We start from the raw sequence: 27,815 nt of genomic DNA on the forward strand, positions 1-27,815 counted from the left end.
GCTCATACCTAAATGTAAAACGAACAAGACAGACGCTGACGGTGCCGGTGTGAAGTGATGCGCGTTGACGAACCGCCAAGTGCCTCCGGATCTTAGATTGGACATCGGAGGCAGGCGCCCTCGGAGGCGCAGTCATCAAAGCACCCTCCAGCTAGTGGCGCCGCGACGGCGGTGGCAGGGAGTGATGCCCTCGCTACCCTGCCGTTTTCGGCGCTTACGACAGGCAGCGCCCTTCTGACTGGTTCCTATGGTTCTGATCGAGCGGCCGCCGCCGCTCTCTCTCCGTGCGCTTTGCTTCTTTTTCCAAGTCTGTCGGGCCGGACTCATGGGAGAGGAGGAAGAACGCTATGCAGAGCGCGTTGTGTAGTCCGTGAGGCCATGTGCCGAAAGTAGCGTGGCGGTGTGTTGCTCCTTCCCACATCACCAGGCGCCAGCAACACTTTGCTGCGACTGCTGGCGTAACGGCGGATGCACGGATGATGGCTACTGTCCCGCCTCGTCCGAACGGAGGCTGAGGTATCGACGGGGTCTCGGTGAGCTCTCTTTTGTTGCCGACGTGCTTCCGCGAGCAGCGGCGGCGAGTGTGAGCTTCACTCTCCCGGAAAAAAATAACGCGCAAGGCCGCATTAGATGCTCGCCCATTGGGCTGCTCTGTTGTCCGCTGCGTGAATGCATTGTGTGGGGGACACGACGCGATTATGTTTGCGGTATATTTCTGCCATTCATCCAAGAGAGCAGCATGCTTGTTCGAACAACTGGAGCTTTTCTCCGCTCGCGCAAGAACGGCAGCTCCTGCGCCTCCTCGATAGCAGAGATGTTGAGACTGCTGAGACACCGACACAGCGCCACGTGCTGCGCATTCTCGTCAAGCATGGGCTGCAGCGGTCGGCCGAATGCGGATGCTGTCGGTCGCAAGCCTGCCCGCTTGGAAAACGAGCGAACGCAGCTCACCGCGAGGCCCATGCATTCGCAGCTCGCTCAATCCAGTTAGGCAGTGCCTATACGAAGAAACGCATTTTCACTGCCTTATTGATAGACGAGGCGGCGGTGCATGTGCACGGAGTATTGGGTGGAAAGAAAGATCGTGGGAGTCAGCGGGGCTGCAGCTCTTACACTGTGAAAGGTGGGGAAAAAAAAAGAAGAAGAAAAAAAGAAACGGCATTCATAGGCAGCGAGGCCTTCACGAAAAGTGCACCGAGTGGGTACGAACAAGGCACCAAGCCGCGCCTCGGTGAGAATAAATTTAATTAGACGCGCGCAACCGTGAGAGCGTTTTGCTCCGCCGTTGATGACGCCGCACTCTATTTATGTATCTCAGACGGTGTGTCCTAGTTCTCTGACATGTTTGACCTCATCGCGCGGTTTGGAGCGGTGATAAACACTCGTTATGATGACATTTCAACTGGCGGCTTGTAAGCAAAAATTTCGTCCAAATTTTAGTCTCAGTAGGTTTAATCGGCGACTAGATTACAAGAAGCGCACAGGCAGCCGCATTTCTTTTTTTTTTTTTTTTTTCACATCAGAGTTCTGCGTCCCGAAGTCAGCAGTTCCCTCTTGGCGCCTTTCTTTGCAAAACCGACTGCTGCATCATTTTTTCAGTACCCATGTAATGCGCAGAAGTAATCTATGGGAAGCCAGCGTATAGCGATTGCTTGATCATTTCCGCTCGTGACCTACATGATTGAAGTCGGCCGTCATAAACGTTGCAATATACATCTCGTCGTCTTGCGCAAACGCTGCACGTAGCCTATTGCAGCTACTAGATGGGCGATGAAGGGTTAGCAGATGAAACGGCGCGCATGGTTCAAATGACGAGGGTGCACCTCGTGACTCAGATTCGCACTCGCAGCTTCATTTGCATACCATTCGCGGCGAATCCTTTATTCGTGACGTATGCTGATGGGTTGCGTTGGCCTTGTCAAATTATCATGACGTCTGCATCCGCGTTTGGGTTGGCTGCTTGGCGTCCCGTAGTTTTCTACCGCGTATGTCCGCCGAGCTGGGAATTTTAGAGAGAACTGCCGTCAGACTTCTCTTTTGGGTAATGGACTGCGTGCTAGGTTTGCTCGCTACTCGAGGCGCTCGTCTCGGGCGTTAGCGACACGTTCTCCCCTCCGTGCGCAGCTGCATCAATATATGTAGCTGACCACGAGGGCGCACGTGACAAGGGGTCGCTAAAACCCGAGACGCCGAGCTTTATTAAAACAAACAAACAAGGACACACACAAGCATGTTAAGCAGCCTTTAACGACAAAGTCAACCACCAGAAGGGAATTATAGTAGGAGGTTGATTACATCCGCAGCGGTTACAAAAATAACACTTCTTTCTACAAAAAATAGAGAAAGAAGAGACGGGCGATTTATCGTGGTTAGGCTAAGTGCGAGTTTGATGAGATATAACAGGTCGTTTTCAGGTGATACACATGACATTCAGTATCGTGACGTCACAAAAACCGCCGACCACAGTGCCCAGCCATAGCCATGTTGTCTGGCCAAGTTGCTCGTTCACATAACGTGGTAGACCACAGCTGTATGTTACTATAGTACGTGTGACCCGATGGCATTCGCTGATTTCTTTCCGGTCCTTGGCAGGCCAAGTTGTCCGGCATAGGACCGGAAAGGAATCGGCGAATGCGTTCGGGTCGCACGTACTAGTTCGCTACATTATGTGAAAGACCAGTTAGTAGGGCTCCGGTCAGTTTTCTCCCCTCAAAAGCGCTACCAATGTAGGCACCGGATTTCCTCCTCTTCACTTGACAACAAATGTGGCTACGAAGCTTCATCCACACACATCTAGGTATGCTAGAGCGCTAAAAAATAAATAGCACTAATGGCGTATAGAGTCGCATCTCGCCTTTCGGTAATAAGTACAACTTGAATTATCATTTGTTGGGGTACTAGACTTCTTTAACGAGTTCACGCATCGTTAATATGGCAATCTGACAACGGACAGAGTGAGAAAATTACCTGCCACTGTGGCGCAGTAGTTGGGGCGCTCGACTTCTGTTCCAAGAATGGTTGGTTGGTTCACAAGAAGGGAAAGGCGCAGTATCTGTCACACTTGCTCTGTGGACACCTGAACCGCTCCGTAAGGGAAGGGAGGAAGGTGGGAGTGAAAGTGGAAAGAGAGAAAGGGGAGCCGTAGTGGAGGGCTACGGAGTAATTTCGACCACCTGGGGATCTTTAACGTACGCTGACATCGCACAGCACACGGACGCCACTTCGTTTCGCCTCCATCGAAACGCAGCCGCCGAGGTCGGGTTCGAACCCGGGAACTCCGGCACAGTAGTCGGGCGTCTTACCACTGCGCCACCCTGTGACGTCACACCTCACGTGGCACTAGGGTGAGAGCTAGGCACGTTCACACGGCTTAGTTAAAGCAGGGCTTTATATGTGGGCTGGCAGGAGCTGCCAACTTGGGTCTCTCGTTTCACATGGGACGGTTATGTCAGAATCAGCGTGCTAGGACCCTGGCATTCACGTTACCACTAAGACACGTTCATACGGGTTGGTTAAAGCGGGGCTTTATATGTGAGCTGAGGAAGAAGAAAAAGAGAAGAAGAACGCTCGGTCACCCACAGCTAATGCTTACGCTCAATATTTGGTTCAGCAGCGTTGAACCCTTGTAATTTTTTTCGCCTAATTATACCATAGAATATTATTGATTTGATTTGAACGCCCTTTAATAAATAGGAAGGCTCATAGCCATAGATAATATAAGATACTATTAATGAATGGCGCTGCTAATCCGGCACCTCTTGCTGGTCCTAGTTCGGGCATACCCAATTAGCCGCTTGCTTAATTTGCAATCCCTTAATTTGTGTTTTTATTATGTAGCACATATTCATTAGCATGCACTAATAGGCTACCCACTTATGTGAAAGACCATCTGGCGCATAAGTCTATAAATGCCCAGTTTAACCTAGCGGTACCGACGTACAGCTGCAACGGAAAAAGATTAGTACAACTGACTCGTGACCGCAGCAGAAAATTTGCGATACGTGGCGCTATTATTGCCGTGCTTGCCGATAGCGAGAGTGCCAGGCACATTCCATTTTCAAAAGTGGGGTTGGCTGGTAGAAATAAGCACGACCGAAAGTTTGTGCGTTGCTCATCGGCAGAATCGTGCGCCCACATTGCTTTGGACAGGCATCGGCCAAAATTTCTTTTTTTAAGAGGAAAGCTTTGATAAAGGTACCACTGCTGTCATTTCCAGCATAAAAGAAAATAAAAAACAAACTCAACCATGCAAATGGCCGCGTTGGCCACATCGGTGCATGATTCTACCTATCAGGAGATGCAGTATTTCGGATAGGCCGTCGTCGGAACGGACTGCTTTCTGCCGGCCGCCCCTCTTTCGAAAATAGAACGTGCTTGGCACTCTCGCTATCGGTGCGTACGGCGTCAATAGCGCCACGTATCGTAATTTTTCTGCTTCGGTCACAAGTCGTGCTAATCTTTTTCCGTTGCAGCCGTACCTTTGTGGCTTAAGTGTCTCATTGCCTTAGAGTCCTGGAAGGTTAGATTCCCGTCTCACCCACCCATCTGAAATGAGAAGCCCCAGTTGGCTGCTCCTGTCATGACATGTGGTCTCGTGACGTCGCACACCGTGCTGACCAAAGAGTATTCGGCAATTTCACCTTCCAGTTACCACCCGCGAGAGCCATGGTGAGAATTTTAGAAAGCAGCTTAGGCGCCCTTTCCTGGCTCGTGTGGCGTCGCCGTAAGTAACAAGTGGGCACCTATATTATGAATGTTATAGCGTTCGGATCCTGAGGGATCCGTTGAAGTTATCAGGCCTTTTACTTTGTGTGGAAGCGTACGTGTACCCGGAATGAGGGGCTCCCAGTGGATCATTATGAAAGCACTGCAAGCTGTTGTATTGTGAACGGTACTGCTGTGTCTCCACGCGATTAGAGTGTGCAGTGGTGGAAGAGGGAACGGTGAAAGTGTAAGGCGTAGATGAGGTAGCAGTGGCGGTAGACGCTGTCATAAAAAAACCAGGAGCACGCCTCTGTAACTGTGGGAATTAACAGGTCACATGAATTGCAGGCATGGAGGTGATATAGATGGTTGCCTCATGAGGCAAGCTGGGAAGGTGTCATGGGAACCAATTTGGACCCTTGAATCCCGAGTCAGACATGTAACCAATATACCATGCAGTGGTGTCCGGACGACTTGGTTAAAGCGGTGCTTATGCCGGTTAGTCTCATACATAACGTGGCAGCTTTGTGCGCTATGTGTGTTTGAGATAACGTGGGATATAACAGGTTGATAGCGTGTGATAATGCCACGTGCCTAGCGCCGCGCGCTTCTGCCCGCACCACTGCCATCTTCTTCCAACTTCGTCCGTAACATGACCCGGGGCCACCGAGCGATCGTCCCGATCGTAGACGAGGAAGTTTACCAATGATGATTCCATGGCATGACGATGAGCATGTCTGCATGCTTGAGGTAGATGAAAAAGGAAGAATAGAACGGCTTACCGGTACGATAATTCCCGATGAATATTGGCCCAGGACACTCTCGGGCCACACGTTTCCACGACTCGATGGCGGAGGCCAAAGCACGCACCGCATGGCATAGGCAGGGGAGGATGTATTGAAGTGTAGCGGTGTCTTGGGTCGTGGGGTCTTTGGTCGGTATATCTGGTCAGTGGGGTCACATATGATCGTTCGGGTCTCTTCTTGTGTCTTGTGGTCATGTGCGGCGTCTCGGGTCAGTCTCTCCTTCGTCGTGTCTTGTGGTCGGGGCGGGGGGACGGGGCGGAGGAACGGTAATGTCTTGCTGGGTCCGGCAGGCTGGAGAACAGCCATGCGATGCTTCCTGACCTTCAGCCGACGGCGCAAGAAGTCGCAGGGCACCGGAGATCCGGACCAGGATGAGGGGGTGATGATGAAGTACCTCGCAGCTCTAACCAAATGTTACGAAGCGGCAAGCCGATGAAAACAGGAGGACAGAGAGATGATGCTCGATGGTCGTGAGATGACGTTTAATGAATGGTTGGCGGGCCTATCGCGCCACCTAATTAAGAGAGTAGCGGTACAGCGAGTGGCAAAGTGCATGAACGGGAATGTAATTCTAAAAGGGGAGCCGTAGACGCACTAGCGCGCCTGCCTAGCTAAGGGGCAGCGTGCTACTCGGTATCCAAGGGTCCTGGAAGGCTGAGTTCCGATCTCACCCTCCCATCTCGAGTGCGAAGCCCGCGTTGGCAGGGCCTGCAAATGCAGCCATGTCATGTGGTCTCGTGACGTCCTGCAACCAGACGACCAGTCATGACATGCCGGAGCCATTCCCGTGATTTTTACCTTACAACGCTGTCAGCGGGCTTTAACAGGAAAGCGTTAAGGGCTGTGTCCTGCCAAAAACCCAGCACTATCAGCGTTGTGAACACAAATGGGCAGACTGTAGTTGGTATTGCCGGGTACTGATTGTTCGGCGGGTATAATGCGATGTCAAGAGACCATACGACATGGCAGGAGCTGCCAACTTGGGCATCGCTTTTGAGACGGGTGGATGAAATGGGAGTGTGACCTTCCAGGACCATTTTGGGTGCACGAGTAAGACACGTTATTACGAAGCCACGCGGGCGCGTCCGTACGGGTTGGGTAAAGCGAGGCTTTATGGGTACTTGTCTCTGGTGGTCTTTCACATAATCATGTAGCTTACGACGGTATGTTAATGCACATGTGTGAAGTAATAGAGACATAAGTTAAGGTACTAGTGACTAAGCGAATAGAACTGTGGATATAGGCGAACTTGAATAATCAAGATATGACCAGCGGGCAGGAGCCATTAATGCTATCGTGTCATATCCTTAAATGCGGAGTTTAGGTATCCCCCTTGTTTCTTTTTGGAGAACGGATGCTATAGTGCCTAAAATATACTGGCTATTCTAGGCACCATACTTTAACGTTATCGCTTTAAAAACCCGGACCTATAGAGTTACGGCACACGCTCAGCCTCCGCAAGCCGTTCTCCCCTGACGCCGCTGTCTTCTTTCTCCTTGGGCATTTTGCGCAGTGATGTTTGCGAATATCGCGCACATAGTTCTCAGACTGCAAAAGGGCGTGATTCTCGGCGTTCTTTAGTGAACCTGCATGCTACGGGGCACCGCTTGTCCGATGGCTCCGACTTGTTGCTTACGAACAGGCAGTCTCAAGTTTCGATGGGTGCAAGAGAGGCGGTTCTCAAATGCCGGGTGCAGGCATGACAATGCGCAGCGAGTGATAGCGAAATCCGGCGAAAAGTTGCCGCTGCTCTCCCTTGAGGACTAATTTCCCATGATGCTTTCTATTTTATTTTAACGCGGGGCATTAGTATCCCCACGTCGGAAAATATTGTTCGGCTGCGTCGGCGTAGGCCGTTTGAAGCCCCGCAGCTTCGAAAAGTCACGAGTATGCATCTGACCGGCTTTTAACGCCAGGGCGTTAGTATACACATGTCGGTATTCGCGAGCATGGCCCTGACAGGTGACTAAACACCAGGGCGTCAGCACCCGCCGTCTGAAGTCATGCAGCATCGAAACATCATGAGTATGGCTCTAGCTGGTGCATGGTAGTTGGCAGCAAGCACTTTCGGATTGCACCGTGGCAAAATGAAAACTCGGCAGCACTGCTAACGAATTTTTATACGTCAGCGAGCTGGGAAAACCCGAATGCATCATTTCATTGCGTCCTTACTGACAACAGATCGAATATATATTAAGGCAGCTTTGGGTACGGAAACTGTGCATTGATGCAGGTCAGTCACAGCGACAGCGGTTGAATGTTTGCAACATTTTTAAAGAAATTTCCTCTTTTCTTCATGTGAAGTCTCAGTGTGTATATTTCTTTGTTTCCTTTTGCTCGAATGATTGAGGTGATAGTCGTGACTGGCGGTTGTAAACGCTGCGGCGATGCTATCGTTACATTGGCGAAATTGTACTGCGTCATAACCCAAGCTTCAGTTAAAGCGCCAGCATTTTATTTCATTTTATACTTCTGCACATGGCGGGGGGGGGGGGGGGGGGGGGGGGGCGTGCCTTTATTCTGAACTCGCTTGTTTCATGGTCCGCACAATAGAACGTCAAATTGAAGATACCAGAGCGGAAAGAGACTGCATTTAGAGAAAATTAGGAGGGCGGCAAGAAAAAGAAATAAAGTGGCGAGGTCGGCAGAGTTAACTCGCTGGCAAGGCCGGCAAGGAGTATATATGATTGAGACTCCACTGTAAAATTGCAACTCATCCATTTCACACCCCGGGAATTGAATTACTGGCAAGTAGAACTGGAACACAAGCTTGCCTCAAATGCTCGCGCCCTCGATGCTTTCACGGTCGCTTGAGATGGAGAGGCCGTGCCGCTTCGATGGCACGGCAAAATTCCAATTCGAAGTTATCGATTTCGCAACGCACGTACGTTAGCAAACTTGTTTTGAAGCGCCCTGTCCTCTACAAGACACACTAAGTTACGGCAGGTACATGGTTTCACGGTCAGTCCTTCCGTTGAATCGAAGCTGCATAAAAATGAAGGCAAGGAATGAGCACGTTGCTCTTATAAGTTACCCGCAATGATTAGATCAACAGCACACCGCTCCAGCGCTCTGAAGTTCGCTCACGAATGTAAGTTATAAAAACAAAATGTTTGCTTGACTGATGACTACACTTAAATGACACTGTGGTTCAGCTTGCTCAATTGAAGGCCCAGCAGGCGACGTTCGAAAGAAAAACCATTGCGAACCATAGCTTTCAGCGTCACGCCATTATATCTCAAAACGCTGCTCATCCGTAACAACGCAGTGTTCAACCCCCTGACGTGCTCGCATTTCTCTCACTTTCCCGGAGCACAGGAACTCTCAGCACATGCGATTTTAACATCGCCAAATATTAATGCCCTGGAGGCGGGTCACCGACTAATACAAAGCGGTTAGCTAAAGCTAGGCGCTCAACGTGAGTGAAAAACGCAATTCCATCGTGCAATTAAAAAAAAAAAATGTCTTTGTGTCCAGGCTGATAATAGACGGAGTCCTTCCCATAGTTGCCTTCTTGGCGCGACTGCGGTGCAGCCTATAGATCGCGACAATTCTCAATTCAGTACCAACATCATTCGGTTATACATAGCCCCTGTACATTAGCATTCATTGACTGCGATAAAGCATTTGACTCCGTCGAAACCTCAGCAGTCAAGCAGGCATTGCGAAATCAGGGAGTAGACGAGCCATATGCGAATGTATTGGAAGATATCTATAGTGGCTGCTCAGCAACCGTGTCTCTGCATAAAGAAAGTAATAAAATTCCGAATAAGAAAGGTGTTATGCAAGCCAACACAATGTCCCCAGTGCTATTTACTGCTTGCTTAGAGGACGTATTCAGGGGCATGGAATGGGAGCAGTTAGGGATCAGGGTTGATGGAGAATACCTCAGTAATCTGCGATTCGCTGATGACATTGTCTTGCTAAGTAATTCAGGGGAATAGTTGCAACGAATTATTTATAACCCAGAGAGCAGAAGCAGAAAGGTTGGCGTAAATATTGATATGCAGAATAATAAGCTAATGTTAAAGCGCCTGGGAAAGGAACAGCAGTTTAAAATAGGTAGCGAAGTGTTGAAAGTGGTAGGCGACTATGTCTTCTTAGGACATGTAGTAACCGCAGGTTTGGACCGTGAAAGGGAAATAACTAAAGGAATAAGATTGGGGTGGAGCGAATTTTGTAAGTACTCGCTGGTTATGTCTAGCAGCTTACCGGTATCGCTAAAGAGGAAAGTACATAACAGTTGCATCTTACCTGTACTCACTTATGGGGCTGAAACGTGGAGGCTAACCAAGAGAGTTCTACTTAAGTTGAGGACAACCCAGAGGGCTATGGAACGAAAAATGGTAGGGGTAACGTTTAGAGATAGAAAGCGTGCAGAGTAGGTCAGAGAAATAACTCAAGTTACTGACATTCTAGTTAAAATCAAGAAGAAGTGGGCATGGGCAGGACATGTAGTGCGAAGAGAGGGTAACCGATGGTCGCTTAGGATAACAAACTGGATTCCAAGGAAAAAAAAAAGCGTAGCACGGGACGGCAGAAAATTAGATGAGTGGATGAGGTTAAGTATAGTTCTCAGGGGTGAAGTGGATGCAGCTAGCACAAGACCGGATTAATTGGAGAAAAATGGAAGATAACTTCGCCCTGAAGTGGGTATAGTCCGACTGATGATGATGACGTGATGATGATCATTCGGTTAGAAAAATTTCACAGGTTTCAAAAAAAGTTAGGGGTTCGGGTTCGCCGCAGTTTCGACGTTCACCTGAACTTGCCGAGAATGACAGCTAAGGGCATCTTATGCTTAAAAATACTGCGAGGATTTTTATGCTTAGAAAAGAAAGAACACAAAGATAGTCCAGCTTTCAATATATCGGTTAACACTTAAGCATTTTTGTACTTAACTGGATAAAGCACTACATACTGGCCGAAGAGATTTCTATATCGAAGTCCTTCGAAAGAAATTATCGAGGTATTGAGAATTGCACTGCTCTCGATTAAGAAATTAGTCGGCGCAGACAGGCTTAATTATTTCGGTGCGAAATAATGAAGTTATTACTCATTAACAACCACTCAAATACAGCCATTCGGCTTCAAATGAAATAAGGCTATGCAGCTTCGACAAATTTCGTATTTAAAAAACAAAAATCGTCCGGGTCTATTGGTTTGATTGCAGGACCACGCCTTACAGGGGCAGTCGGTCTACCAATTCACGTATCTGGATTGTTCTATTTTTGTTTTAAACAACACAGGCTAGGCCTTACTACTTTACATGTATTTTAGCAAATATTTCTGACCATTTTTTTCAAGATCTGCCAGGCGCAAAGCGGTCACAGCAGTATCATTGCAATCATATTGCTTTCTTCTCTCGAGTTCGCTATTTTTGTTGGTGCTTTCTTCTTCTGGGTACCCTTTTTGGTTTTTGACGCAAAATCGGCAATAAATATCATCAATTTCAACAGCTCTAGTTCAGGAAATTTTCCCTTTTATTTGGACAGCATTGAGCAAAAATAATGCTTTTAACACTCGTGGGTCTAATTTTTGCAAAAAAAAAAAGAAAACAAAAGAAAAGAAAATGACGCTTTGAGGTAACTAAACCAGCTTACAAGTGGAAAAATCACTTCACGCACTTCATCACAACATTACACTCAACAAATGCGCGTTGATATACGTTGCAATAGGCGGCTACTCCCATGTGTTTCGGTCTTCATTGTTGAACCATTTCCGGATGAATTCAGACAACAATTACTCAGTATAACACAACCGTTAATATAAAATGGCGAGAATTGGGCCTAGTTGGTTATTCATAATGATTCACCGCGCGTTGATATAAAATATCCGCGCCGGCGACGCTGCATCATCATTATAGGCACGGCGTTGATCCTGGATAAATAGCGAATACGCGGAGCAAACGTAGTACATACGTGATTATCCCCTATTTCAAAGGAAAATAAAACCGCAGCAGGCAAAGGATGGAGGGTGGAGACAACGCAGGGCGGTGTTCAAGCGCGCACAATTGACTTGAACTGTATTGGAGCTTCAGTTGAGTTTGAATATGAACCACTTGCTACCGGCCAACTGCGATGACTTACAGGTTGTCATGTGGAGAGAGTGAGCGCATTCTCCCAACATAGGAAAGAAGGGAACAGCACGAAAGGGTGGCTATCGCGGACGAGGGAGGCTCTGGCGCATGGGGAGAAAAGCACAACCTGGTGGGGGTGACTACCGTGGAAGGAGGAGAGCCAATGAGACAATGCCCAGAATCTTTCGCTAATTAATGCGTTAAGCACGCAACCTTAGCCCTACACTTTTTTTTTTCTTGGATAGTATGCATGAGCTCTAGCTGCACGAAAAGTCCAGCTGCAGCGTAGAATAACACCCTCGTCGGTACACTTGGCAAATGGGGAGGGCTTCTGCATGTCCAAGTTAACGCTTGTAAATGATGTGAAACCCCGCCGGGGTGGCGCAGTGGTTACGGCGCTCGACTACTGTTCCCAAGGATGAGGGATTGAATCTCGGCTTCGGCGGCCGCTTTTCGATGGAGGCGAAAAGCAAGGCGCCCCTGCGCTGTGTGATAGTCGCTTTGGGACGTTAAACTCCACAAACCAAACCAAACCAAACCAAGCACACGCGGAAATCATTTCGCCCAAAATACAGCAGGTTCTTTGCGTGCACATTCTGGCCTTGTGATCTCACTCACTCACTCACTCACTCACTCACTCACTCACTCACTCACTCACTCACTCACTCACTCACTCACTCACTCACTCACTCACTCACTCACCCACTCACTCACTCACTCACTCACTCACTCACTCACTCACTCACTCACTCACTCACCACTCACTCACTCACTCACTCACTCACTCACTCACTCACTCACTCACTCACTCACTCACTCGCTCGCTCGCTCGCTCGCATCGAATGGGAATTGAGAATGGATGCCTTCCTTTCCTTCATTCGCAGGGGCGCCTCTGCGTAGGGCCCGGGCGCGCCGAGGATCGGCAACGCCATGCGGGTGAGTAGCGCGGCGCTTCAAACTTGGGTTGCTGCAGGCTGCTGGGGCTTTTTCCCCTACACGCCATCGCAGTTGCGCTTTGTTTTTCCTGCGAAAACACTAACCCTGATGGTCAAAACCAGCACAATAGCCTAACTCTTGTGCCGTCTCTCTTATTGGCTAAGATCTTAGTGTGGTCACAACCACGTGGCCTCGAGCGGATAATTCAAACTAGGCCAGGTATAAGCGTATGCCACGTGCAAGTCTTTCCGACGAGCCTTTCAAGTTCGCCAGCCAACAGAGAGAATGATGAAGCCTATACTAACCATTCATTGACCTTGACCTCTTGCAGTGCGTTGACGAAAAAAAAAAAATCACGGGAGCGGATTTGAACCAGTCGGATTCGAGCCGGGGTACTCGGGGTCATTATAGCTGAACCTCTTAACCACCGATACATCACGGCGGGTGCTTTCACCCGCAGTAACCAAATTTTAGTGGGGCTAGACTTTCGTCATTTGCACGCGGCGACTTCCAGATGGTGCCACAGTTAGTCTCGTCCTTGGATGCTGTAGCTCCTATAGATGGCGCCACATCCACAGTTGAAACTGCAGGGCATCAGGCCCATAGCCACAGAAAGTCTGTGCAACCCCAATTTCACACGATATTAGAAATTAATCTAACCAGAATTTTCTCCATTTTTTAAAGAAGCACGGACAGAACGCGAGCTCGAGAAGGGCACGAACGCTATGGAGGAAACAGGGCTCAAACATCATGGTATAGTATAGTCGCGCTCCTATATATAAGCGATTATCCGTGCAATGTGGAAAGATGCCAACGCAGATTTCGCGCTTGACCAGGCAAACGCGTCAGTTGTCGCACTCGCTTGTAGACCCCGCTTCTCATCGACTGTACGAGTTTTGCCACTTGCAAGGATGGGGATATCGTTGGGAGTGAAATAAATGTCAGAAAGGTGAACAACGCGATGTCGGACTCGGTACCCTATGCACCTGCGAAGGGAGATAGAGCGAACGAAGCATCTGCGAAGGGATATAGAGCGAAAAAATAAGAGGATGAATGTTTCGTCCATTTGGCAGCACTTATTGTGTCCATATGCTGATCCCTGCGAGGCGACGGTATTTTCATGTCAAATAATTGAGCACTGCCTTGATGGCTTTCCTATAGCCGAATAGTCTCGGGGCCTTTTTGAAGGAAAGGAAACACGCCCATTGTGATGAATGAACCTGCGCTCTTGTTTGCTTTGTTAATAACGATATCTGGAAGAACAGATACATTATATTCTGTGTTTTCGCCCAAACAACCGTGCTGAACCCGCGATATATATCCCAAAATGTCCGTCCCAGGGTACTTCTGCAATAATAATAATAATAATAAATAATAATCCCCAGGTCCTCTTTTCGTGTGCGTGATTGGTCTGCATCATACCTTGACGCCACGAGAGGGCGCTAACTCGCACTCACGTTCATTCACGCTCACAACTATACTCACTCGCGCTCGCACTGATGTTCACTCACTGTGAAGCTTGCAGCGCATGTTTGGACGGCGTCCTTTTAATGTATTTTTTTAAAAGCCGCGGAGATAAGGGCCCCGTTCTTCAGAAGATACGGTGTTGGCCTTGTCGGCGATGAGCGAAAAATCACGAGATTGGCTCTGGCGATTTTGTTTGTTGACAGGTGACATGGCCGGGAACATATTGGTTGTCGTTTTGTGTGACGTCACAAGACCATGTGACGTGGTCGAATCGACAGGAGCTGCCTGCTCACACGGTTGCCCCTTTGAGACTGGAGGGCGAGACGACAATCGAACCCTCCGGGGCCCTAGCTTGGATCCGGATTTAGACATACTAGTACTTTTGGGTCACGGTGACATGCTGTATGGTGTTTAACATGATGTGGTAGCTTACGACTGTATGTTAATGAGTATGCATGAGATAACAGAGGCACATATTAAGGCATTAGTGATTAAGCGAGTAGCAAAATGCCTGTCCGCCTAGTATCCGCAGAGGGGGCCATTAATGTTATATTGCTTAATTAAAGGTGTAGCTTGCATGGTGTCTAAGTAACGAGTATGCTTTGACAATGAAGTGTCCGCGAGCGTGGACGCATGTAGCGCTTAGAATATGTTTGGCGACAAAGAAAATTGAGTGTGCATCTGAAAATATTGAATGCGTCCCTTCAAGAAGGGTAATGGCTGGAATGCTTTTCGCAGGTACAGGCGTATCGCGTGAAAATGATGCAAGCGGGAGTAGCCGTTATTATAGTACATCTACAATTGGTTTTTGAGCTTACTTTAGGGCAGGGCTTGCTTTGTATAGTCACAGCAGCTGTGCATGACTAACCTGTGAAAATGCCTGTCCTGTACTACATTTACTCCTATATCTAATGGACGCTTGAGCACTAAACCGCGTGTTCTCACTCGCGGCTGGTGCGTCCGGAGCCCACGAGTGCATCAACGTATTCGTAAGAAGTGCTGGTGCATTTTATTGTCTCGCAATTCGTCATGTCATTCGCTGAGGAAATGTAGGTAGTGAGAGACATACTATTCGTAAAAGGTGACTATAGGATGTGTGTACGGGTAGAACGTTTCCAGAGAAGGGTCAGTTCTAGAAGTCATTAGAGAAAATCACGCAAGAAACTCCTCATGCTGTCTAGATATCGGCGCAAAAATAATCACTGAAACCTGAGAGTTCAAAGAAAATTTATACAAACTGAGATGCTCAAAATGCAGAGATCAAATGAAATTTTACTTCGCGTACACCTCCACTTGGCTCTCACAGTTGAGAATATTGGGGGAACTGATAAGAGTCGCACTCTGCACAGACGCAGCAGAGGTTGTCCTCTACGTTTGCCTCGACAGGTCACTCCGCAGCCGCGGTTACGTGAACCCTATAGCATCTGGTCGAGTCAAGCGGCAGGCTGAGTAAGGTCATCCTAACTCGACGACTACCCGTTTACATGAAATGGACACCATTCAGCGACACAGGGGAGTTGTGGTGCATCTTCGAAGGACTGCTGCTCTCGATCTACTGCGGACAGGCGGGCAGCCTCATGTGCTTTCAACCTAACCTCATGAAACTGCCCATATATCAAGCCATTTTGTGGCCTGCAGCGACAGAGCAGCATTGGAAGTTTGCCATTCTGCTGGGCAACTGTAGCCTTCAAGGGGGATAAAGGAAGGTGTGGTTTGGTCTATGGTGTTAAGCATCCGAAAGTGACTCTTTAACGTGCACTAACATCGCACATCACGCGAGCACCTTGCTTTTCGCCTCCATCAAAAAACGGCCGCCGCGACTATAAGGGAAGGATTCTTGGGGCTACATTTATTATAGCTACACAATATCAGAAACAGCGATGTAGTCTTGATTAGAAGTAGGTAACATATAAGCGTGGAATGTATCTGTCGGGACCACATCTCGACGTGATGGTTGCTCAGACTGACTCGGCGTTATTGAATTAACTTAAACGTGTCGCTGAAAACACTGAATGGTTATCGATCAGTGATTGATGCTCCCTGTCTCAGGATGTCCTGCGGCTGCTGGGCGGTACGCGTCGGCGAGCGCTTCTGCTTCTGGCCGGTGCAGCGTCGCTGCTGCTGCTGCTCGTCGGCTCCGCATTTCGGCCCGTCCTGGACGTCAGGTGAGCGCCTATCGGACAGTCCATCGCTTGACAAAGAAACAGCGATAGCTCTATATCACGCGGTGCTGAATGTTGGGGCCTACATGGCATAGCGCGTTTGCGGGTAATATAGCAAGTCTACCGCTGACGCACCGAACGAGACGCTCCTCGTTTGCTGTCCAGTGTTGACGTTTCCTCATCCAAATGGTGCTGTAAATGTAAGCGAAAATTAGCTGTTCGAACGTAGTTTTTTTATTTGAGGTGTTTGCCATTAGGAATAGTGAGAAAGTGAGGTAGGATGTGGGAGACAGAACAAGGAGTGCAGCAGTGTCAACGGCTTTATAGGAAGCGTGTTACCATGATGCAACCCGAGCCCGGACACCTTTGCATGCCCGCGATTCGCGACTCCTTCCCGCCTTGCCGGTGGGCATGGATGGTCTCTCCAGATACGTTGTGGACGCTTTGACGGCTCGTGCTCTCGTACTGACAGTCGGGCTTTATATGCATACATCATCAGTGTCTTCAGCCCTTCCGACTTGTTTGCTTATCACGCTTGCTTATCAACAAGGTTGACGACTGGGCGAGTTGGTAAGCATTCATTTTAAACCAGCTGTGTCGTGTCTTCTGGCTGGTTTGAAATGAACGCTTGCTTATCCCTATCTGCTCCGGGGCGCTGAACAATGGGCAGCGTCTTCCGCGCCCCAGCGCTTTTTCTTCCATCTTCTCATGAGTGTTTCTCCCTGTTCACTCCTGCGTTCTGCCGACAAAGCGGTCTCATGATGGTGATGGTGATTTCAGTGCTATAGAAATAGAGCTCACAGCCACTGATTTCGCCGTTGTCTGAAGTCGGCTGTGAAGTCGTTGTCAGGAGTGCCGACAGGTGGCACTTTGAGATCGAAATGAAACCCACTGCGACTCTTAGATCACAGTCACTAAGCTACTCCTTGGCCACGCGGGTACATTCTTGCGGCTTGTTTAAAGCACGGCTGTATATCCATGTCTGGTGGTCTTCCACATAATGTGGTAGATTATGACCAAGATCGACCGGTAACAGAGGTCCCATGGACGTCTGTGTGAGCACTGAGCGAAGCAATCGTTTTGTGAAGCCGTGCTGACGCTGTAGATGTGAGGTCGCAAGTAAGTATATAGACGTCTGGTGTCACAGTGACGTAGGTATATAAAGACTTTTGCTTTTATTTCTGGGCGAAATACAAGGGCAACGACGACTGCAGCAGAACGGTTCACTAACAGGTTGGCAAGTAATTGATACCGTATTGTCACAAACCCCCTCTCCTTTAAGGTCAACAGAGGCGCGGGATCCCCTTTACGATTACCCGATTACAGAGGAATAAGTTCAAGACAGTCACTTTATTTACGAACGATTGGATATTTATACCCAGTAGTCCAAATTACACTGCATAATAATAACAATCAAAAAACGCCACGACACGGTAGTGATAAAAGAGATTCGGTACATGACAAGAGGGAAAACCCGATAATGAACACACAGCGATAAAAGAAGACTACGCAGATAACAGAGTAAGTATTTCAGATATAGTATAGTAGGGGCAATAGTTACACAGAAAACACAGCGTAAACTACTAAACCAGATCAAGGTTTAAACAAAGGCGAAGGCAATATTCAATTAACGGACAATCTGTGGCAAAAAAATCTTGCTTGCTCGATCCTCTGTCCTCTCGGTCTTTCCTCTCTGTCCTTCCTCCTTAGCGCTTTAATTCATCATGTGCACATCCCTCTGGTAGGCGCAGTTGAGGTATCCACCGGAAAGTGAGACATTCTCTTGCCCAGAGAATTAAGTGCCATTTAGTCACTTGTGTACTGGGTGCACCCACGTGTACTGCTTTCTGCCTCCTGCTGGCGGAGATTTTCAGTGCTGTTGTGGTCCAACTTGGGTTGTGCAGGTTGTGGCGCTGCCGTCCTCGGCGCAGCGTGTGCTTCGTGAAGACGCACAAGTGTGCCAGCTCGTCGGTGCAGAACGTGCTGCTACGCTACGGCGACAGCCACGGCCTGCGCTTCGTGCTGCCGCCGCGCACAAACTACCTGGGCCACCCACGCCCCTTCCATCGGTCCATGGCTGCGCCTAGCGGCCGGCCGCCGTTCGACATGCTGGCTCATCACACACGCTTCCGCGAGACCGAGGTGCGCGCCGTGCTGCGGTCGGGCGCTGCCTTCGTCACCATCGTGCGCGAGCCGGCCGCGCTCTTCGAGTCACTGTACTCCTACTACGACCTGCAGGTGAGCGCGAAAATGTCACTTTGCCACTCGTTGGTCGCTTTTGCACTGGCGGACTCAGTCAGCGTCGGATGGATGCTGACAGCATTCAATTTGAAACCCACCAGGCTGTTTACTGCAACCGCGGTTGAAGGCACGTATTCCGGTTCCGCGGCGCCAATTGCCAGGCTGTTTGGTGAACATTCAGTTACATGACGTATGACGTCACTGAAAGACTCCACACTCATCGGCGCGAGCACCTCGATCTCACGTGCACCCTTACAGATAAGACAATAATAAAGAATACTCGATAATTTGTGAGAGTGTGCGAATATTAAAAATTTTCGTATAGCGAATCGAATATATTCTATTCGGTGCGTTTAACGAATCAGATCAAGCATGTTAAAAATTATCCGAAACCTATCGAACATGTTATCAAATTTTCGAGTACTTCTCAAATAGTTGGTCTGGTGTTCGTATAAGGTACATCAGATTTTCCTTCGACGACTAACAGCATGCTGCCGCGATCTGTCTGCCCTGTATAGAGTTACTCATGCCCCTCTATACAGGCGTTCGAATGCTCACAAGTGACCTGAACGACTGAAAAAGGCAGGCAGGTTCAGCAAACCCTGCTTTGATGGGCCTTTTCTCCGAGGTTAATGACACCTAGCTTTCACCTATCCTCTACCTGAGAGTATTCGCCAGTGTATTCGCGGTCATCATCAATGGCGAAATATCGACCGACGTCATCAGTGATACTGTTTTTTTTTTTGCTTATTCATCAGTGATCGCGCGCGCACTCGCTGGTACAACGATCAAGTATTGCTTAGGGTGTGCAGCGAAAGTTTTCTTGACGAGAACACCATCGTTCGATCGCGAATGCATATTGACAGCATACGCCTTAAAGCTCTTGGAGCTGTCGGATTCGATCGTAGCAATGACGTTTCCAAGTTCTGTATTCTGCGCATGGTTGTTCAGTGAAGCAGTTGGATTGGTGGCACTGATAGCACTCAAAAAGACGCCGTCGTCATTGTAGTTCTCGATTGGAGGATCTGTCGTGGCGTGCGAGAGAGTCGACGCCAGAGTACTCGCGTCTAGACTTGGCGTAGATTCCATCATACAATGTGGGTGGACTGGACTTTGTGGTTCGCGAGTAAGCATAAATGATAGTCGGTATGACAAAAGGTTTTCTATAAAAGATATATGCCCGGAATTTCGAAGGTCCCCATACGACATGGCAAGACATTCTTTTCGCTGGCGGAATAGTTTGATTCAGCTTTTGATAAACACCGACTTAGTGAAGGAATAATCCGGCCTCAACTTTCCTCAATTTGAATATAAAGAGTACCTTATAACGTTGCTGGAATCGGTATGTAGCTTGGGTCAATGTTTTCGCCAAAGTGAGCCAAAACGGGAAGTTCCGACAGGAAGCGTTGAAGGACTTGCAATGCCTTTGCTTGTGCTGCCACCGATGCGAAAGGTATGTCCGTCCTTTCAAGGCGCGTCCAAGCCTCCGCTATAAGACGAAGCCTTTCACGAAACGGCTTTAGTAAGTGCACAGTGTAGGGTAATGGCGGACCGCTTTCGAGACCTGCGACGATTGCACATTATCAATAGTTCTTGTTCCTTCAGGATTGGGCCGAATTGCGGCGTTGTTTTCGACGTGCCCCATGTGTACTTAAACTTAAAGCAGTTGAAGTAGTTTGGTTTTTGTTTCATGGGAATGTCTCAAAGCGACTCAGGCTACGAGAAACGCCGTAGTGGAAGACTGCGGAAAGTTCGGACACCTGACGTTATTTAACGTGCACTGACATCGCATAGCACACTGGCACATTGCGGTTCGCCTTAATCCAAAAGCGGCCGCCGCTGTCGGGATTCGCATCCTTGGCCACAGTAGTCAAGCTCCCTAACCCCTGCACCACCGGGGCGGGTTCAAGTGAAGTGGCACTTCTCATTTTGTGAGAGAGCCTAGAAAACATGATGGCTTGCACGACCAATTCGAGGCGCTGAAAGTGCACCATAAAAGGGGAGAGGGGGACGACAACAGTCAAGGTAAATGCAGTACGCCAACCTCTCCAAATGGCAAGGAAGATGACCATAAGTCATTGGAATGTTGCAGGTGCAGAGCACAATGGAAGGGAATGACTTTAATTTCACAAGCCCATTTAGAGAATAACGGCTGTTTTTATGTCGTGAGTCATTATACAGAGGTGTCGGGTTGCTGAAGTCCGTCCAAGGCCGCCAATCAAAATGGCAAGTTAAGAAATATGAGAGGACAGAGCGACAATAAGAAAAGGAAGGGAAGAAGAAGAGAAAACGGAGGGGCGCTATGTCCAACAGAAAGAAGGAAGAAAACAAGGAGCAGTATTCCCCCCTTATTCCTCTCGCCCCTCGCTAATGGCTCCGCATGGAGCACCTGATGGCATTCATGTCAGCGACATCACTTTAGTGATATCATTGACATGAGTATCATCAATCTTTTATGACCTTAGCTTCCTCTTTCTTAGCTTTGTTCCTCAATAGCCAGTTTTAGAGGAGGGTGGCCTTTCGGTTAGGGGGATAGGGGAAAAGCATCCAGGGGGATCCGAAGTACGTCATGTATTGTGGTTACAGTGTATTCTACCTTTTGATCTGTAGTTCCTGATTACGTTATTTCACACTGATCAACACGAAACAAAATCCCCTACGCTTTCTCGGGGTTAGCAGTTGTTGGCTTCCTTTGTATGCATCTAATAATGTGCCCCTCACGTTTCCTTAAATGAAATTCGAAAATCTCTGCCCCGGCCCTTTTAAGCATTTGGTCACAAATGCTTAAATTCCTAGTCGAAACTGTTCTACCATCAGCAGCTACTGACCTTAGCCTTTTATTTTGCACGCATTTTAAATGGCACTCGGAGTATGCAGCAGATGAAAGTAGTCCGTGAAGCAGTGACTGCCGTCGATGTTGCAGGCCAAGACACGCCTTAGTCTGGAGCAGCTGGGGAACAAGTCGCTCAGTGGGCAGCGGCTGCGCCGACTGGCCCGAAGCCGCGGGAAGCTGGGTTTCAATCAGATGAGCTTCGACTTGGGCTTAGAGCCCGCGCACTTCGACAACGCTACTGCCGTGAGACGCTTCGTGCAGCGGCTGGACGCCACCTTCGACTTGGTAATGGTGGCCGAACGTATCAACGAGTCCCTGGTGCTGCTGCGTCACCTGCTGTGCTGGGACGTCGACGACGTGGTCGTCTTCAGGCACAACGCCCGCCAGGTACCTGAGATGCGCTTCTAGTAACCAAGATTTTATCGACTCTGGCCTTTTTTCCGCCGGCATCCGCATTCGTGTTGTGAAAGGCAGCGCGGTATGGAAGCAGTTCTTGACACCGGGAGGTTGTGTACTGGGACGTTGTGTGCTGGAACGCTGAGTATTGGGACCTTAGGCACTGAGACAATGGGTATTGCATAGCACTATAGCTGGTTGTTGGGATATAAAACTTGACTGGAAGAAGTTGCCAAGTCGACAATAATAAGCAAGCTGTAAGTTTAAAAGTGCGGGTGAGAAAACTGGCAAAAGACAACCAAAGCCGCTTCAAGCTTGGTGCTGTACCCATTGCTTACCGGTTTTCCTCCATGACACAGACCACTCGGTTCAGGAACGTTTCTCAAAGTTTCACCTTGTACAGAAAATTGCACCAGGTGGCATATTTTGATACATGCTATTAAAAAAAAAAAACGAGAAAATAAATGGCGCCGACCAAAAGAAAGATCACAAAGCCTGTTCCGGCCCGCGATAGACCCTTGTCCACAAACAGGGCCAACTTTGTGCCTACGTTTGCTCCAAAGGGTCGTCGAATGAACAAATACCGTGCACTGGGTCAAATGACTCCCTGTTATTATTATCCCTGTGTGTGCGCGCTAATATTTCGGTGAAAGCTCCTCTGACGCTGTCTAAGAAGCTACTAGGCGTGCTCGTGAGCTCGGGAGAATTCCGCGCTGAAGGCCATCGGGCGCCACATGGCGATGCGTCTCCGTATCGTTCATTGCACGACACAGTCGGAAGTTGTCCATGAACATGTTGGCGAAGAAAATCGAGCTGGGGCGAGTGCTCATATAACTTTCGATCCCACTATTGACAGGGGCGACATTTGTAAAAATGGAGCACGGCGGAGCGAGTGTAGTTGCAGTACGTGCGTCCAGAGCAAGAGTGTTCTTGTAAGGACCGCGTGCCTCAGGCAACGCGGCGCAAGAAAAGGAGCTGAGGGAAACAAAGTGCCTCGATGCCCACCAGGCGTAGTATATTGCTATCGCAATAAAATTAAGCAGGCTTAAGCATAGTAAAACGAATAGTAGAGCGAATGCTAGTCTCGCAGCCCGTTATATTCTGGTGTTTCAGCAGCTCGTGCCATCTTCCGCCTCTCCTTATTCTCTTCTGCTGTTCTTGTCGCTTAGCCTCTCATATCCAGGGTACATAAAATAAAACATTGAACTAAGCTAAGTCTGCTTAAGAGCGGGAATGGCCAAATCCACTTTGTAGGATTGTTTTATTAACTGCATCTTCGTTGTCATCGATACTGTCATCATCATCATCACTGTCATTGCCATCTCTACTATCCTTCCTACGCTAGGATAAAGATTTGTTTACCACGAGCCCAGCATGGAGTATTATTTATCGGCACTCCACGTCTAGCTCGTGGGAAACAGACCTTAATTCGTGGTTTGCACGCTCAGCTGAGGATCGGAGAGTGGCTCGATTCCCGGTGGAGATCTTTGCATCGGGCGAGGAGGAAGTCAAAATACCTCCTCTCTAGGCTGTTGCAAACTGGTTCCGCTGCCGCTTCCACTGTACTGACGTCAGGCGCACACAACTGTCCAGCGTCCCCGGCAAGCATTCCGGGGGCGGGGAAGAGGACGCCCATTTCCGATGGAAATAAAAGTTGTGCAATCATCCGAACCAGAACAACTACGACGTTACCCTCATTTAAATTTTAGTATTTATGCTGACGACATTACACTATGGATCAGCCGGGGTAGCGATGCCGTAATTGAACACACGCTACAAGAGGCGGTGGACACGATCGTGCGGTTTGTAGCAGAACGTGGACTTACATGCTCGCCGGAAAAATCAGAATTCTTAATTTACAATCCAAGGTGCCTGCGGAAAGAGCGTAAAGTGGATATACAGATTTCGGTACAAGGACATCAAGTTCCCCAGGTATCGCAGATCCGTATATTAGGTCTCCTTCTCCAAGATAACGGCTACAACGGAGAAACTATTAAAAAGCTTGAGCGGCATGTATCTCAAACAGTTAGCCTCATCCGCCGAGTTTCGAGTAAAGGCAGAGGACTAAAGGAAAAAAATCTTCTGCGCGTAATCCAGGCATTTATCATTAGTCGAATCAGCTATTGTACGCCATACTTACCCCTTAAGGCAGCAGAACGACAGAAATTAGAGAGCCTCATCCGCACAAGTATTAAAAGAGCCCTTGGACTCCCGCGCTGTACTTCCACCGCTAGCCTCCTGCAACTGGGCATCCATAACACATGGGATGAAATCGCGGAAGCGGTACGCACTTCACAGGTAGAACGGCTCCGCCTAACCGCCGCAGGCAGATCCATTCTAGAAAAACTGGGCATCGACACTTGGGGAGGCGCTCAGACAAAATCTGAAATAAACATGGCTGTACGGGACAGGCTATGGATACCTCCGCTGCCAAAAAACATGCATCCCGAACACCATACGGAGCGTCGGGAAAAAAGAGCTCAAATGCTCAGTAGGAAATTTAGCCGCTTGCCGCCGGAGGAAGTAGCCTTTGTAGATGCTGCCGGAGGGGCAAGCTCCTTTATGGTTGCAGCGGTATCGAATGGGTCGGGTAGACCGATCACCGCGGTCACCCTGAAAACTAGATCTCCTGAGGCAGCTGAGGAAGTGGCTGTAGCTCTAGCCTGCGCCCAGACAAAGGCGCGTTTCGTGATCTGCGACAGCAAAACTGCCATACGAAATTACAGTCGTGAGTTTATTGCTCCCCAGGCAATTCGAATATTACAGCAATCACCAATCTCGAGAACTATACAGCTGATTTGGACTCCATCGCACACTGGCGTTCCCGGCAACGAATCCGCCCATGCCATGGCTCGAGGGCTCTACCACCGAGCCGGTGGCAGAGAGGGCGGACTTGGAGCGGGGACCATAGAGTGTGCCAAATCTTACACAGAAATTCTGCAGCATTATAGACTCAGTAGACGGGTGGCTGCTGCGCCAGCCCCTACCCTAAATTTCAGGCAGGCCGTCGCCTGGCGTCGCCTTCAGACTGGGACATTTCCGCACCCGCTCCTGGTGAGCCATATGCTCCCAGGAGAAAGATCTGAATTGTGTGCAAACTGTGACTCGAGAGGGACCCTCGAGCACATCCTCTGGGACTGCCCCTTTTCTCCCGGGAGGGGTCTAAATCTGACGCCGCAACTCTGGGAGACCATGCTGCGCTGCTCGGACCCTGAGCTCCAGCTAGCCGCCATCCAGCTGGCCTGGGACGCCGCCGGCCAACAACGTCTGCCGGCCTGCGTCTGAGGCGGGGCACCCGCCATCCATCCCAAGCGACGGAGGGCCAGAGCCTCTTCATCCGCTGGAATCAATAAAAAGTTCTGCTCTCTCTCTCTCTGTGCAATCATCCAAGCGAGCATTATGGAGACGCCCAGGGGGCCCTCGTTGCAAAGGTCTATAGCCACGGTTTGTCCTCCGGCTTCTCGAAGGTCGAACGCGAGCCTTGTCCCGAGGTGGCGTAGTGAAGCTTTAACTTGCAATTTGAGCTTAAGTGCTTTTTTTTTATTAACCTAATAAAAAAAAAGGCACTTCTTGGTATTTCTTGGTATGCGTCTTTCTACGCAGAGTGGCTACCGGCGCCGACTCAGCGACGACCTGGCGGCGCAGCTCCGCTTGCTAAACGCTGCAGATGTGCAACTGTACGAGCACTTCTGGCGTCGCTTGGAGGAGCGCATCGAGGCGTTCGGTCGACAGCGCATGAACCGCGAGTTGCACCAGCTCGAGGAACGCACGCGCCACTGGTATGACCGTTGCGTGCACGAGACCAGGCCACCCGACAAGAAGAGGCCCCCGGGCCACAAGTTCTGGATGAGCTCCAAGGTATATGTTCATAATTATTCGACACAGTTATTGAATATGTTGTGAAATTTTCGAATAAATTTCGAATAATTGGTTCGAATAAGGCACGCTGTATCATCATCATCATCATCAGCCGGACTATACCACAGCAGGGCAAAGGCTTCTTGGGCACACAGCAGTGGCTAGTTAAGTTGGAGGCTAGCTCGCGGCATGGATTCGAACAGACGAAATATGTGCCTCTAATTATGTGCTTTTAGACCGAGGTTCGGCGATTACGGTTTCAGATGCCGTTTGAAGCATGTCAGTCTACGTGGAATACGCGAACACACAAACCGAATACAGTACCAGCAGAAAGAAGCTAAGTCGGAGACCTCCCTTGAAAACATTTCACCCGTGGAACTGCATTCATACACGTAAGCATGTCTTACGCGTTACTACCTAATGCTTCGAAGGGAAAGCCTTTTTAGGCTCATTGTGAAAATCCCGCGCCCGCGAGGTTTGTTCGCCAAACTCCGCGAGATTTTCCGCTAGATGTCGTTAGAGGTTCTGACGTCGACATATCCCCGTTCAGCTAGTTAGACCTAGTCCCTATAAAAAGCCCGTAGCCCGGGCCACATGTCAGTTCAGTTCGCAGGTCTATAAGAAGAGTCCTGAGGTGCCGATGTCGCCGACAACAAAGCCAAGAAAAAGAAAAATGAAATTATTAAAGCACACAAACACGCAATATAGAGGTAGAAGAGAAGAGATAGACGAAAAACAGGAGAAAAGGCTTTCGCCACTAAGCTTTAAGCGAAACGAAGCTAGTTCTGTACTTAATTTCTTCTCGTAAAGGTCTGTCCTACTTTTTTCTTTTGAAATGGAGATGACGTCACGATAACATGATGGTTCAGTTCTCGCATTCAAAGCCAATGTGACGCAAGCCGCTGCGCATGCGCTGATGACCGTGTGACGGAACATTCGCCGCCGTATGCAGGTGCTGACGTTCCGCGCCAAGAACGAGAGCTCGGATGAGTGCGTGCGTTTGATGCTGCCCGAGCTGGTCTTCACCGAACGCCTTCGGCGCAAGCAGCTGGGTGACGGACTGAGACCCGCAGCCACTGCGAGGCGCCATTGACGACGGCTTCGGTCGCCGCGGCGGCCCCCTCGCTCGACGTCCCTCTTGGCTGAAAGAGCGACACGCGGACCCTGTGCGTGTGCGCATGTAGTGTAGTTGAATGCGCGAGCATCGTAATAACGCCCCTTGATGTTCAGTCACGGACCATCGCCGCCAGAACTGCCATGCCGGTTAGTCTGCCGCCTCACGGCCTGTGTGCTCCTCAGACGATCGTGCGGTTGTGACATCACAAACTCAGCTGCCGCGCGAATGGCATAGCGAAACCGCCCATTGTCCACATGAGTCGTTCAGTGTCAAAATACTGCTGCGGAATACTGCGGGCTCTTAGACTGCGTACAAGTCCATTTTCTTCATCTGATGCGGCATCGAAGGAACCATGGGTTGCGCTTGAATTGATTAGAAGAATACATGTGAGGAACGCACGTCCGTAGGAGCAATATTTCAGAGGTCTCACATGACTCGAAAGAAAAGTTTAAAGTGGCCAAAGCGGACTCTTGGTGCACTCTGGGGGAGTATATTTATGCCGGGACTACCTATGGAATCCTAGAAGTCTGATCACTTTTATTCGCCGTTTTCATTACCTGAGCATTACAGGGACGTAGGAAAAGTCAACATGTGCAGCAAAAAAATATCGGGCACATTAAGTTCCGCTTTTAAGGTTATGATGCGATAGCGTTGATGGCTCCCCCTGGGGTTCCTCGTTCGTGTACATGTAGCTTCTGATCGTCTTCGTTACCAATCCTTTAACTTTTCCCTTCGATATATCACACTTTCATATTAACGTACACTACGACGTTATCCAGCTACCGATCGTAAGCGACCACGTGGCCGGCTTTAGTCAAGCGGTACGAACGTGCCTGCGTAGCCTGTACAAGTGGTGTGCCTGCCTCGGCATACAAGAGCCCTGAAATATTGAATCCTATCCCACCCTCCAAGTCAAAATGAGGGACCAGAGTTGGCAGCTCCTGCCGATCTTGTGACAGCACGTGATATCTTTACGTCACAACCTACCGACCAATCAGTGCCCGGCCATATGTCACCTGCTAACTACCACTTGCCAGAGCCACGCACGTGATTTTTGGGTCACAACACCGACAACGTCGATACTAGGTTATCTGCGGACTGGGGCCTTTAATAGCGAGTTTCAAAATAGGAAGGGGGGGGGGGGGGGGGGCATGTCGGTTAGGGGGATAGGGGAAAAGCAGGGCGCGATGCGCATATGCCCAGGATGAAAGCCACA

At 49.3% G+C, this 27,815-nt stretch overlaps 1 protein-coding gene across 1 annotated transcript; it reads left to right on the plus strand.

The window, feature by feature from the left end:
- Positions 1–195: 195 nt before the first annotated feature.
- Positions 196–27,718, plus strand: LOC146198260 (galactosylceramide sulfotransferase-like). The gene is made up of 7 exons (XM_084593675.1): positions 196–533; positions 12,474–12,525; positions 16,042–16,157; positions 18,059–18,392; positions 21,319–21,615; positions 25,228–25,482; positions 26,435–27,718. Exons 2-7 carry the CDS (start codon positions 12,520–12,522, stop codon positions 26,573–26,575), a joined length of 1,149 nt encoding a protein of 382 aa, XP_084449801.1. The 5' UTR covers positions 196–533; positions 12,474–12,519; the 3' UTR covers positions 26,576–27,718.
- The last annotated feature ends 97 nt before the right edge of the window (positions 27,719–27,815 follow it).

The sequence above is a fragment of the Amblyomma maculatum genome, chromosome 2 (assembly GCF_055883805.1).
Source record: "Amblyomma maculatum isolate TAMU_Amacu chromosome 2, ASM5588380v1, whole genome shotgun sequence".
Lineage (NCBI taxonomy): Eukaryota > Metazoa > Arthropoda > Arachnida > Ixodida > Ixodidae > Amblyomma > Amblyomma maculatum.